Raw genomic sequence first — 14,183 nt, 5'->3', positions numbered from 1 at the left:
CATCGTTGTTTGTTCGAGAAAAAAATTCAGTCGAATTTTAAGTAAAATACTGATTATGGATCCTCCTAGGATCCAAAGTTTAATTCAGACTGATTTTCCGGTTGACTGGTGAGTAAAGTCTTGTAAGTTTGTCGCCGGCGAACTCACTCTGATATGTGGGACAAGTATGCAACATCGGGAATGAGAGCGGATATACGTCTAATTAGCGAAGGAAGCAGGATTCCTTTAATTAGCTTGTAATCCACATATCGTGGAACATGTGGCAACACTAAGCCGGCAGTTGCCAAAGATTATTCATATAAAAGGAGCTGCGGTCCCATGCTAAACATTAAAACGAACCGCGTCGTTTTACGGATAATAGTCGGATAAGGTTGTCACGCTGAGATTCAAGAAGCTCCAAAAATGAAATTGCTCGCAAGTGTCGCGTTAGTGTGCATCTCAAGTTTTACCGTCAGTGCCAAAGAGCCAGTTTTAACGGCAGATGACAGCGACAAAAATCTCGTGGTCTCCGGCTCCGGATTGGAAGATCTCGAGACGTCAGCGACCGGATACATATTCAGGCGAAACGGGAACGGTCAAGGCCAACTTTTCAACTCCGGAGGGCTGAGTTCCGGTATTTCCGGTGGCTACAACTACGGCTCGCCTTTGCAGGGCATAGGGTCACTCGGAGGTGGAAATTTTGGGGGTTCCGGGGGACTTGGACAATTTTCCGGCGGCTCAGGAATTAATTTTCCATCTAAATACAGTATTGGAAACTTTGGTGGTGGTGAGTGACGTGACATTTATAGAAGATTTCTTCAGACTGCAAGGTCGCTGAGTTTCTGTTCATCGATCAACTCTCGTAACACCATAGTCATAATAATATCCTTTCGATATTGTCACACAAGCCTCGATTTCACTTAAAGAATTTTCTCCTACTTTAAAAGGATTTTAACGCCGGTCTCGATCAACTTCACTACTCATTCCGCACCAATCATTACTAATTGGCTCGATCACGCAGGTGATATCGGATCCAACAATATTGCCTCCATGAACGGCTACAGCGGAAATATCGGTGGGGGCGGCTTTGACGAGACTGGGCTGGGAATCGGCGGACTTGGTTATGGCGGGGGCGCAGCTGGCAGTCTGGGGCTTGGTTACGGGATTTCAAAAAACGGTATTGGCCTAGCTGGACTCGGGGGCGGACTGGGCGATGGGCTTCAGGGGCTGGGGGGTTTGGGGGGTGGGCTGATTCAGGCAGGGGGATTGCAGGGGGGCCTGGGGTACGGCAGAATCGGCGTAGGGGCTGGTCTAGCTCATGGTCAGTACATTCCAATAACGGGATCTCTTGGGGGATTGGGACACGGAGGCATTGGTGGAGCCGCTAGCGCAGGGGCGTACAACAACGGGGGTGGTGCCGAATTCCAGGCGGCTGAAGCGGCCGCCGCTGGCGAGAAGGGCTCCAAGGGCTACAAGGTCTCCGAGGGGTTCGACAAGGGCGAGAAGGGGAAGATAGACGAGGAGAAGCAAGCGGGCGCGTACAGCAGCGCCGGTGGAGCGAAAAAAGGTGAAGCCGAAGAGGAGAAGAAGTACGCCGAGTCGAACGCCGCCGCCAAGGGCGAGAAGGGAGAGACCTTCCACAAGAGCGGGGGACACAAAAAGGGGCACAAGACGTCCGGCTTCCACAACGTTTACCACAAGGACGAGTTCAAGAAGGACACGTCCTTCTATGACTCCGATCACGCCAGCGGCCAAAAGGAGACGTACGGATCAGAAAACGCGCATCACGACGCCGCCAAGGGTGAGTACGAGAAGGCCGAAAAGGTTGACGCTGCTCACCACGAGGACAACCAGGCGAAGAAGGGATCGTTCACAAACGGACATCAGTACGGCGCTGTTCAAGGCCACGATCGAGAAGCAGGAGAGAAGGAGCACTTTGATAACGAGATTGAATACGCCAAGAAGGACGGTCACAAGGGGGAGAAGAAGTATGGACAATCATCGGATGACTATGTCAAGAAGATCTATTAATAGGCGATGCAATAAGCGTAATATGATTCTATGCATGGCGAATGTATCGACTCTGTAACGTTATTTTATTATATGGTTATTTATTGTACAAGATGTAATATGGCGTTGTGGCGGTAGTGACAATTTTCTGATATCCACGCTATGTGTACTATTTATTTCAACTGATCGTAGGTACATGCGATGTATATATCGTAAATCATATGTTAATTCTATTTGGGAAATAACGTTACTGAAATTTCTCCCTGTAGAAAGTTAAATGCTCGTACCATTCGTCCAAGACTTACTCACGTAAACAACCAACTAATTATTCACCTGCAGCCATTGAGGGGCTTGCCTTACCCTCGAAGGCTGAAACTTCGAATATACGAGGCCTTAGAAAGCTAGTTCGCTACAAGTCGAGGTAAGATATTTAGTTCACGATCAGCTTTCAATACTCATGCTTATCTTCGTGCTCGATGCCATATTCATCGTCCCCAGCATCGTTGTACTCAGATTTATCGCCGAAAAAGGACGCGTGATCATATTCGACGTGATGAGAAACATCGTCATCGATGTAGTGCCCCTTGTCTTCGTCGTGACCCTTTCCGTGATAGTCACCGTGCGAACGAGAGTCCCGATGATCGGCATTTTCGTGATTCTTGTCGTGCAGGGAATGATGCCCATGGTAATCCTTTTCGTTATCGAAGTGACCATCCTGGTCCGCGTTTGAGTAGAATGTGTGATCTTTGTTAAATTCGTCTTTGTGCAGTATGTTATGATACCCCGTTTCTTTTGTGCTCTTTTTGCTACCACTCTTGTTCCCGAAGTTACTGTTCTTTTCACCAGCTCCCTTTTCGTAATAATCTCCGCCAAAGTTCGAATGGTCGAAGAAATCCTCCGCGCTGTGGCCGCCTTCGAAATGGTGGCCAATGTCATCCTCGAAGCCGTGATCGCCGTGATCTTCGTGATCGAAGTGAAAATCATGATCATGCCCGGAATCGCCATGACTGCCGTAAAAAAATTCATTGTATTCTTTGAAAAAATCATTTGCTAAAAAGTCATCTGCAAATTCGAATTTCGGATCTATATTATACTGGGTCCAATCGATGGACCTGTACGGTTCGCCGTAATTACTTTCGTCAGCCGCGACGAGCTGAGATTTTTTTTTCAAAGGCTCGCTATATTTGTTGTGACTCTCATTCTCGCCGTATCCTTTATACAATTCCACTCTCTCGCTGGGAAAATATTTTTCTACATTTCCATCATCGAGTTGGTCACCTCGCCCCCTGTCACTGAAATCTTCCAATTCAATATATTTTTCGGTTTCAACATGTGCCCCCTTGTCCCCGCCGTTATTAGATTCACCGTATCTATCCTGCTCAGCGTATTTTTCTTTTCTTCTATCCTGGAGATCCGATCCGTAATATTGCTGCAGATTGACGGATGGTGAGTTTTTGTCGTGATCGAAAAGCTTGTCATAATCCGAGTACGATCCGTATATTTCTTTTTCGGAGTCGCCCCCGGCTTCCTGAGCTTTTACGTTAGGGTTAATAATCGGGTCATTAGAGTCCTCTTTGTTCAGCTGCAAAACCGCAATACTTTCAGCATTACTCGCTCCTACGACAACACATCAAGGAATTAAACGAAGTCGTGATTCGGCCACCGGTGCAACCCGGATGACTTGAAACGATCGATTGTATATTATAAACCTCACCGTAATGTGAATCGCCGGCTGTGGGGGCGTCGTCGTTTTCCCCGATATCAAATCCGTGGGATATCACGAATCCATAACTTCCGGCGAGCTGATAACTTCGAGTCATGCCCTGGTTCACGGAACCTCCGGGAGAACTGGGCTCAGCTCTCTTCATTTTTGTCGCACTCTTTATCCCGATTCGCCGAGACATCTTCGTTGTGCCATGTTTGACATTCGTGTTGTATCCCCCAGGATGATGACTGTCGCTATGGTGACTGAAGCTGTATCCAGACGGCGAAGTTTGAAGATCCTGGACAAGCCTCTTAATAATATTCACCGAGAAAACCGAGTCGGACTTGGTCTCAGTGAAAAATACAGCGACTGCCTGAATGAGTATGAACGGATACGTTGTTCGCATCGTTCAGCAGTCTAGCGAAGATTCGGGAAGCTCGAGCTATGGCTCGAGTTATGCAGACTGTCATTAGCGAGTGACTAGGTAAAACTATCCAGAAACTAGATGATTGCAAGTTATTTATACGCTGAGGTAGTGGAGGCCAACGATCGACTCAACTCACTTCACCTACTGCAGACTAATCCCCCGAGAAATCTTTTCACGAATGCATACTGAATCGAGTAAGGCCCTCCTCCACGGAACTGGGAAGCACCATCCCACGGCGTGGTAGTCTGTAGTACAGTTTAATTACGACGTGAATTTATTGGGGTTATTGAGCGAGCAAACGCGACCACTTTCGTAACGCGAATACACCGTCGCCGACATATAAGCATCGAGATCAACTTGACACGTGGACAATTTACAGGAGAAAAAGATTCACGTTACGTATAGTCCGGTAACCAGGAGAGTGTCGCAAACAGCAGATGCAATGTTAAGGGTCTAATTAGTAGAGTTACAGCGCAAAGTTTGTTACACAAACCGGAAAGAGATTTATCCACAGTTTTCTTCGTTGAAGATTGGACGGTTTTCTCATGCATTTCAAATAAATAGTAAACGAAACAGTGCTATTTATGTCACCGAAGAAATCGATTAGTTCGAATGCGACGATTGGACGCAAGAGGATTGCATAACTCCTCTAGAGTCGGAACTGATTAGAGAGTGTTTTCAACCAACTAAATAGCTTCGGGTATTATGAAAATTGACCTTATTTCGTTTTTCCGTCATACTACTGTTACAGCAGTGCCACATCATCAGCAGGCATGACTCGACGAAACCGCATAACTGTAAATGTGCGCAACGACTTAGTTAAAGAAACCAGTCAATCGTTTTGTTGAATAGAAAAACGTCGCACATTTGCTTCGGTGCGGCGCTACCTCGAGCTGCATTAAGCTCGTTTTGCTAAAGGAAATTAAAGTCTGACGGAAAATATGACAATTCTTTTTCAACCGTTACATTACCGAGTAAATACAAAAATGCTCGCTCTAAGCTCGCTCGTAGTGATGGACAGGTGAAAGAACTGCCGCAATATCTGCCACCAATTGTGAGATGATCCGCTGCAAAAAATGGCCACAATCCCGTAGGTTGAGATTTATAAGAAATTCAACGCTTTTCAGGTTTGACGGATGTTTATGGAGATGAAGAAAACTGGCCCGAGGGTTCCGATTCAACATTACAATACGATAATATGCTTAAATTAATGTACCGTTTCGGAAGATTTATTCATGCCAAGGCAAATAAATACATCGAAAAGAAAAATATTCGGGTAAACAAACATAACAAGTAACAGGCTTTCGATGATCGATGAAGCGTGGGTCAAGGGTTGTTCCGCAGAAACGCTTTTCTCTCTAATGACCCTTTTTGAAGGCCCATTTCTTGTGGTCCTCGTGACCTCCCTTCTTTCCGTACCCGTGGTGATGATGGTGGTGCTCGTCGTGACCGCCAGCATCTTTGTGTCCCTTGTGATCGTGGTAGTGAGATCCCTTCTCGTGGTGTCCCTTCTTTCCGTGATGGTCCTCGTGATGGCCGCTGTGATGGTGGCCCTTCTTGTGGTGGCCACCCTTCTTGTGCCCGTGCTCGTGATGATGCCCACCATGCTTCTCGTGGTGCCCCGAATCGTGGTGTTCGTCATAAAATTCTTTATCTTTTTTGTACTCGTCAAGCTTGTGGATTTCATGGTGTCCCTTGGTGCTGTGACCCTTGTGGTAGTGTCCCTTCTCTCCGTATTTATGACCCTTCTCACCTTTCTCCCCTTTGTGATGCTCTGCGTAATACCCGTCGTCGTGATGGTGGTGCTTCTTGTGACCACCGTGGTCGCTGTAGTGACCGTGGTGTCCCTCCTTGTCGTGGTGGCCCTTCTCTCCCTTCTCGTGGTCGTGATGCGACTTGTAGCCCTTATCACCCTTCTCTCCCTTCTTAGAGTAGTGATCGGCGTGGTGCTCCTCACCCCCGCCCTTCTCAAAGTGATGATGTGACGCGGCCGCTTCGAGATCGCGCCGATTCCTCGGGTCGATCTGACGAGCACTCGTTAGACTGTACTCTAAAGAAACGGCCAGCAGACACACCACCACTAGGCACTTCATAGTAACGGGGGTTTTTCCTATACCGAGAGCTAAGTTGTTGATTTCACTGCCGTCTTTAGTATGATAAGCTGTCGCGATTGTCCGTATTTTATATCGAACGCAGAATAATCGGAGATATTTGAGAAGCGGTAGTTCTTTGTCGACCGGTTGTAATTACATTACGAAAGTATTGTTTCCTTAACCTCCTTGAAACGTAATGGAAATGCAAGATTCAGTCTACCAAGCAGTCCAGCCATCCATCAGGCTGACTGCTAACCAAATGCATTATGTAACTCCTTGAAATCATGCCTGCTTGCTCAAACTCAAGACCGTGACTAACGTTCGACGACAATCCCGTGAGAACGAGCTCTCCTTCCCTGCGTAGGAGAGGAGACAAGTCCAGCAACCTTTAACCCCAGAACATTTCGACAGTACGGTCCACGTGCCACTACTGTTTTTATTCTACATTGTATTTGGTTCGATATATCGTCTCAAGTAATCCCATTCCTACTTTATTTACCGGTCAGACAGTGTCAGACTATATCGATTCGATAATAACAAATTATTGCGCTCATTCAAGCTCTGACGAATGAACATTTCAAGTGACAAGCAAAAGATGGTGTGGGAAAATTTTCCAGGATTTTCAGGAAGTCATTGATTTTGATCGACTAACGGTTTCGGCAACGGTGCAGCAATTTCTGGATGGATGGCGACCATACGTTTGCGAAATATGTACCTCGGATTGTGAATGAGCCAGTGAGCGCTTGGGTTACCCGAACGAAAGCGATTACGTATAAGCGCAACTGGGTCCAACTATATAAGCTTTGAATCCATGACGGAGCGTCAGTCAATATCCATGTTCAGTCCCAATAGCACAAGCATGGCCAGGGGGTTCGGATTAAAGTCCTGCCTGGCATTGGCGGTGCTCTGCGCTGTGATATCAGCTTCTTCTGCCCGTGATGTGAGGGAGAAGAGGGATCTCGTGGCCGCCGCATCGCACCATGGCCATCACCACGAGTCCGGCGGAGGCCACAAACATCACTCCGATCACCACGAGGAGCACGGCGAGAAGGGTGACAAGGGTTACAAGAAGCACCACCACCACCACGAAGGCGACCATGGTCATCATGGCAAAGAGCATCACGCTGGACACCACGAGGAGCACGGCGGCCATAAGAAGGGGCACCACCACGAAGATGGCCACCACGGCCATCACCATGAGCACGGACACGGCCACAAAGGGCACAAATTCGGAGAGAAGAAGGGACACAAAAAGGGCGAGAAGAGCCATGGTTACCACAAGAAGGCCCACAAGGACGAGTACCACAAGGAACACAAGTTCTACGATGACCACCACAAGGGTGGACATCATGAAAAGCACGGACACCACCACGGGCACCATGGATCCAAGGAAGGACACCACAAGAAGGGAGGCCACCACCACTCCGGCTACCACGACGATCACCATGGCAAGAAGGGACACCACGACAAGGGGCACTACGACCATGACCACAAAGGCTGGCATGGAAAACACGGACACGATCACCACCACTCGCATCACGAAGACTACGGAAAGAAGGGCGGACACCACGAAGGCAAGAAGCACGGTTACTCCCACGGACATCATTGAGCCGATAGCTGTAACCTCCTTCCACAATAGGAATAGTTGTTATTATCTGTTGATCTTTATTATTCTGTTAACTAATGCTATGCAAATATTTGTTGAAAAAATTATTATTGTTGATTTACTGTATGACGTAAACCATACGAAGAGATTACGAAAAAAATTAAAACATTAAAACATACACGTCCTTGTTACATTAAACCCCGCGTCACTATCGAATTCGTAATAAAAATTGGCGCAGTAATTAATTCAGTCCTGATAAACAATTCAATTTGATTCCCGGATTTTTTTCACAATGGTCGGGCGGGAGAATAATTATCACAATAATTGTACCAATAACGGGATATCGTTTTCCCTCGAATATTTAAAGCTCCACAAATGGTCGCATATTTAAAATAGATTACACATTTCTCATCTAAGGAATCAAAAAAATTAGACTCGAAGTTTTTTACTTCACAATATTGTCTCACCCACCTGTAAACAACTTGAAGTTGTCGCAGAGGCAAAATCTGTATTACTACTTTCGCGAGAATATTCTTCCGGAGAAATTGGGAACATACTTAGCCGTACGATCCGAAGTTCTTCACGCGCCTGCAGAGAGTCAACTTCGATCTCCTCCAAGCGTCGGATGCGCAAGGATTCTCCTTGAATTCATCTTCCCAACCATAATGAAAATTACTACGTCTCAACCCCGCAAAGTTTTTTCAGTTACGGCCCTTTTTACCCGGCATAATTGATACGTGAATCTTACTCATTATTACCGAATTACAATTTGTGAAGAAGCCACGTTGAACAGATCCGTCATCTTGGTTTAAACTTGTAATTCAAAAACCAAGAAATGTATATACTTATTACTATTTGACAGTTGTATTCGAGTTAAAAATATATTTGTCGTGACTCAACCATGCAGGATAAATTCAGTCATTTATACACGCAGAGACTCAGCTGCAGACGGGAGCTAACTTCATAGAACCGTATTATATTTAGTACACAAAGCCAAATTTGGTCCACGTGTATATTATAACCGACAAAAGTTTCGAAAGTAGAGTCGATTATTAATTTCGTCTCTTATGATTCGGACAGCACTTAATAAAGAGTCTTCCTACCGTGTTTACACTTGATTGGTCTTATTCTTTAATGGTAATTAGCGGAAATACGTAAACTACGCTGGAAGTTTGTCGTTTGCGCTATCCTGAATGAATAGCATTCTAAAAGCACTGGATGATCAGGGAAGCGATTGATTCGAGAAAACCGTTAACTCAAAGTCTGCCATAGGCGATCGTTTAGTCGTTATAAGTCATCCAAATTGTTTCACCGTGTATGTAGCTCATATTTGGAAAACCTGTGAAGTTAACGGGCACCTTCCAACACTTAACTATAATTTCAACATGAACGATTTTTTGCCCAAATAAAAAGCAAATCCCAATTAATCATGCCAATTTGTCACACAGGGTTGATGTAGCAAATAAAAATTGTGAATATCATGTGAGCGTGCAAGAAATTAGTCGCCGAACAGAACGCTGCTCAGAGGCGAAGCCTGTATAGGCGCAGGTGCTGAAAGAATCAACGTGACTACAAGCAGCCCAATGAAGAGGGAAAAAAAGAAACGCATGCGGGTGAAAAAAGAATAATTGCCATATGATGAATTAATGCCTCGGTAAACTCACCTGCATTATACTCCGAAACGTGAAACACCAAAGTATATCCCGGTTTGCTGATTGAATTGCGCAATTAGATTTATATAATTTTTCTCCCGATATAAATAAGCGATTACGAAACACTTTTGCTCAACAAAACCAAGTGTCTGTGTTCTGCGGAAACCGTGAAAGCATATCTCAGCGAGTGCGGCAACTCAAATTGACTCGGTGTGTCCTGTTGCGGTAGTGTGGTCTGCTCTCTTGGCTTGGTAAATAATAGGAAAGTGAGGCAGTACGATGTGTGGGCATAAAAAGGCGCCGATCGCCTAATGCAACACCTGGGGAAACCGACCCCCACTCAGCGAGACCTGTGGATCGGTATATACTATTTAGCCCTCTTCGCCCAACCCTCCACCACTACCTCCGCAATTATCGCCAACAGTCAGCAGGTCAATCGTATAAATAATACGACCGCGCTGTGCAAAAGTCATATCTCCTCCGGCAGTGGATAAAGAACATCGGACGATCTTACAATAAAGCCAGGTAAAACGGCGATAGTAACTGCAGCAGCATGATATCGTTGAGCGGCACTTTGCCGTTCTGCATGGCGCTGCTATTTTGCGTGGCCATTACATCATGCAGAGAAATAAGGGATCGCCGCGACCTTGAGACGGCCGAGTCCAAACATCACTTCGAGAAGGGTGGTGGTGAGGAACACCACTCCGACCACTTCCACCACCACGGGGACAAGGGTGACAAGGGCTACAAGTCACACCATGACCACGAGAAGGGAGAGAAGGGCCACCACGACAAGGAGGGACACCATGGTCACTATCATGACCACGAAGGTCACAAGAAACACCACCACCACGACGACGGCTACCACGCTGAGCACCACAAGGGCGAAAAGGGTGAGAAGGGTCACAAATACGGTGAGAAGGGACACTATGGAAAAGGGCACAGCACCAAGGGCCACCACGAAGTCAAGAAACTCGACGAGTACAAGAAGGACAAGGAGTTCCATGACGAACACCACGACTCCGGTCACCACGAGAAGCATGGCGGACATCATCACGAGCATGGGCACAAGAAGGGCGGCCACCACAAGGGAGGCCACCACCACAGCGGCCATCACGAGGACCACTACGGAAAGAAAGGACACCACGAAAAGGGATCTCATCACCATGACCACAAGGGTCACAAGGGCGCCGGAGGTCACGACGAGCACCACCATCACCACCATGGATACGGAAAGAAGGGAGGTCACGAGGACCACAAGAAATGGGCTTTCAAAAAAGGACATTAAATCCTGCAAGATCGTCACTACTTCGAAATACCGCCAGCTGGTTACGGCGTTCCTAGGCGTCGACTACGCTGTCTTGCTAAGAGCGTGGCTTGTTGAGCAGTTGTTGTTGTTAGTCCTAATTAATTGTTATTGTTGACTTATTTATAGAACAATAAAACAATCACTCTACCCGTAACTAAATGTTTACTTTAGAATACCCGATATTCAAATCCATCTAACACTTATCCGGTTTGCTATGTCACTAATCAATCCTGAACAGACCATTTTGATTGTTATTCAGAGTCTATTTCAAGCCTACTAGACTATTTGAACCAAACTTCAATAATTGTATCAACATCAGGGTGAAAGGAAAGATACACGTAAATCGAGAACGTTACCCCGCACTGTAAATTATATGAAACTCTGCTACAAAACCGAATGCCTTCGTTGCTTTAAATAGAGTTCCAGAACAAATCTTTACCTCAGCGTATGAAGGAACGACGTAAGCAGTATAGATATATTTATACATACTTAGTCAACGAGCAGGGAATTATCATGAATATCATAACATTTGCAGAATAAATGGATTTAGAATATATATAGCGATGATAGTTACATATGTAAATGGCATTCCAGTCAATCTGTGCAAAATAGAAAAGTAGGAAAATGAGCTACGGTACATAGGAAATTCTTATTTTCTACCGCACGGATTTTAGAAATTTTGGAAACTAATTAAAGAAACCATTGCATTGATAATTGATTGAAAAACACAAAAATAAAACAAACGCGTGAATAAAAGAAATATTTTGATTTTCTGTAGAGAAATGCATACAACTCAAGTCTCTTAAATTAAACTATTCCAGTTTATTGACAATAACATCTGTGTTTTCATGTGTACGATTTAATTTTCAGACGACCGAGCACTGAGCAGCCAAAAAATGTCGTCCGTTCAATATTTACTTCATAACTTTCTTCTGGTCGTTCGACACCCAGGCGAATTACATAAATTGCGAATAAGTATAATGTATCGCCACGAAACATTCCGTTATTAGCAAAATACCTCGCCGCGATTCTGCTGAAGTATCGTGCGATGTAATTTCCAAATATTCGTACTATTTAGTAAACGAGCATTATCGTTAGTTGATTTTCGAATGAATACACGACCTGTCAAAGTCAGCTACACACATTAAAGAGAAAGTTTCGCATACTCGTGAGCACGATATACCAATACAAGGTTTAAATATAATTAAAAACAAAGGTAAGACCTGAAATACAAAACATTGAATCGACACAGGTGAAATGATGAGGGAAAGGATATTTTTTCACGGTAAATATCAGGCAAATATCTTTGAACAATTGTCGTTTAATATTATAAACAAATGCAACGACGATTGAAACAGTGAAATTTACAGACTAGTCAACAATAATATTGAGTATCGGCAGTGACTCGAAACTCGTCAAACACTTTCACAACAACAACAACAACAATAAGTATTGTCGCAACGACGGAATCCTGCTTAGTGGTGTCCGCCACCGCCACCGCCGCCACCGCCTCCACCACCACTCGAGAAGCCGTGCTTCTTTCCGCCGGAATGACCACCCTTCTTCGCGTGTTCTTCGTGATGAGCATGGTGGCTTTCGTGACCGTGTTTACTGTGATGACCCTTGTGGTCCTCGTCGTGATGTCCCTTCTCGTGGTGTCCCTTCTTACCATGGTGGTCATCGTGGTAGCCGGAGTGATCGTGACCACCCTTCTTGTGGCCTCCCTCCTTCTTTCCATGATGCCCGTGGAAGTCACCGTGCTTGGCATGGTGTCCACCCTTGTGGTAGTCGTCGTAGAACTTGTGCTCCTTGTGGTACTCATCTTTGTGGGCTTTGTGGTGATACCCGCTGGTCTTCTGGCCTTTCTTGTGCCCCTTCTTCTCCCCGAACTTTGCGCCTTTGTGGCCCTTCTCACCCTCGTGGTGCTCACCGTGTTTACCGGCCTCGTCGTGGTGCTTCTTCTTATGCCCACCGTGCTCCTCGTGGTGCCCTTCGTGATGCTCTTTCCCATGTTTGCCGTGGTCACCCTTGTCGTGATGGTGATGCTTCTTGTAGCCCTTGTCGCCCTTCTCACCATGCTCCTCGTGATGGTCGGAGTGGTGCTTATGTCCTCCACCGGACTCAGAGTGGTGGCTGTGCCCCGAAGCGGCCACGACCTGGTCTATGACATGCTTGTCCCTCTTTTTAAGATCCTCCTTCGCCGCAGCTGCGGCCAAAGCGGCGCAGAGCACCGTGAGTACCAAAAAGCCTCGCCCTATACCTCGAGTCATGCTCAAAAGTCGGAGCTCGTAACACGACTGACTTCTCTATCAACCCGATCCTATTTATATCTTATTTCTTTTGGAACCGGGCCGCTGCCTGAAGCCCTCAATACTTGAGACCAGCAACGTGCAATACACGGTTTTGCTTTCGTATGAGTGGTGTTCTACACGATGCGCAGTCATGTGGCAAGGCACCACGAATCGCAATGACCGAAGTTGACGCGGACAGACAGACGAGCCGTGAAGTGGGTAAAACAACCCGGCTGGCAAAAAGGACGGTGGTAAGTTTTTGCGGCGATTTGGTCAATTAGCTTTAGCCTAGATCAGACTTGCGTAACCCGATCACTTAGATAACTACAAACACCTATGCAAAACTGATCGAAACCCGTAACTCACATTTCCCAGGACTCATCATTGTGAAACTAACGGGGAACGTAGGTAACTTCTTTTCAAAGAATTCTTCTTTACGAAGAAGGAAAGAACGTAACTTCCTACCTAAGCGCATCGTACGAACGTGAAATCGCGGAAAAATTCACATCTACGTCTTATTTCCCCGCAAGTGAAATGTGATCGGCACGAGTTGGCATTCGCAACGGTTTTAGTAAACTATTAATAGAAGCGATATCTGTTACCGCAGCGAAATTGATTAGTTTCAGGCATACCCTCAAACTATGCTGCGTATCTTCCCCACCTCGATACTGCTCACTCTCTACAACCGCATGCAATAACTGAAATTGATAAGCAATTCCAAATATCATCATCAAATCGGCCCGCATCCATTAATCAGAGAATATAAATATTCACCAATATCGCTGTTTTAACACAACCTTACAGAGTAAATATCTCTGGTGAATCAAGATACTACTATACAAGCTTGCAAAACACGTCCTGGTATGATGGTAGCACGCACCGTCAAAAGCTTCAATAATTGTTTTTTGATATCATTTTCTCCTACCGTAATCAAATGATACCTGTAGATCGACCAAATTTCATCATGGTATCATGATTTCAGCAGAAATATAATCAGTTGCAATTATCTTACTGTTAAAGGTTTTTCCTGAAATATTATCTAGTACTTACGTCGGAGAAATTACAAATCCTCCAAACGGATTATCGTGATAAATCGTACCTGGAAGTAAAT

At 45.6% G+C, this 14,183-nt stretch overlaps 5 protein-coding genes across 5 annotated transcripts; 3 read left to right on the top strand and 2 right to left on the bottom strand.

Annotated features, from left to right (window-relative positions):
• The first annotated feature begins 55 nt into the window (after positions 1–55).
• On the top strand, positions 56–2,139 carry LOC124184792 (glycine-rich cell wall structural protein-like). Its single transcript, XM_046574893.1, has 2 exons — positions 56–766; positions 1,001–2,139. The coding sequence occupies exons 1-2, from the start codon at positions 403–405 to the stop codon at positions 2,008–2,010; spliced, it is 1,374 nt and encodes a 457-aa protein (XP_046430849.1). The 5' UTR covers positions 56–402; the 3' UTR covers positions 2,011–2,139.
• Positions 1,988–4,165, bottom strand: LOC124184770 (protein starmaker-like). The gene is made up of 2 exons (XM_046574846.1): positions 3,704–4,165; positions 1,988–3,606 (listed from the first exon to the last, which is right to left on the bottom strand). The coding sequence occupies exons 1-2, from the start codon at positions 4,098–4,100 to the stop codon at positions 2,438–2,440; spliced, it is 1,566 nt and encodes a 521-aa protein (XP_046430802.1). The 5' UTR covers positions 4,101–4,165; the 3' UTR covers positions 1,988–2,437.
• Positions 4,166–5,323: 1,158 nt separating this feature from the next.
• Positions 5,324–13,101, bottom strand: LOC124184791. The gene is made up of 4 exons (XM_046574891.1): positions 12,259–13,101; positions 10,230–10,597; positions 7,194–7,841; positions 5,324–6,367 (listed from the first exon to the last, which is right to left on the bottom strand). The coding sequence occupies exons 1-4, from the start codon at positions 13,049–13,051 to the stop codon at positions 5,480–5,482; spliced, it is 2,697 nt and encodes an 898-aa protein (XP_046430847.1). The 5' UTR covers positions 13,052–13,101; the 3' UTR covers positions 5,324–5,479.
• LOC124184642 (histidine-rich glycoprotein-like) lies at positions 7,032–7,998 on the top strand. Its single transcript, XM_046574591.1, has one exon. It carries the CDS (start codon positions 7,050–7,052, stop codon positions 7,821–7,823), a length of 774 nt encoding a protein of 257 aa, XP_046430547.1. The 5' UTR covers positions 7,032–7,049; the 3' UTR covers positions 7,824–7,998.
• LOC124184644 (histidine-rich glycoprotein-like) lies at positions 9,937–10,935 on the top strand. The gene has a single exon (XM_046574594.1). It carries the CDS (start codon positions 10,026–10,028, stop codon positions 10,758–10,760), a length of 735 nt encoding a protein of 244 aa, XP_046430550.1. The 5' UTR covers positions 9,937–10,025; the 3' UTR covers positions 10,761–10,935.
• Positions 13,102–14,183: the final 1,082 nt, after the last annotated feature.

Source organism: Neodiprion fabricii, chromosome 6 (genome assembly GCF_021155785.1).
Source record: "Neodiprion fabricii isolate iyNeoFabr1 chromosome 6, iyNeoFabr1.1, whole genome shotgun sequence".
NCBI classification, from domain to species: domain Eukaryota; kingdom Metazoa; phylum Arthropoda; class Insecta; order Hymenoptera; family Diprionidae; genus Neodiprion; species Neodiprion fabricii.
Note: the sequence above shows the minus strand (reverse complement) of the source record. Positions and strands in the feature narration are given on the sequence as shown.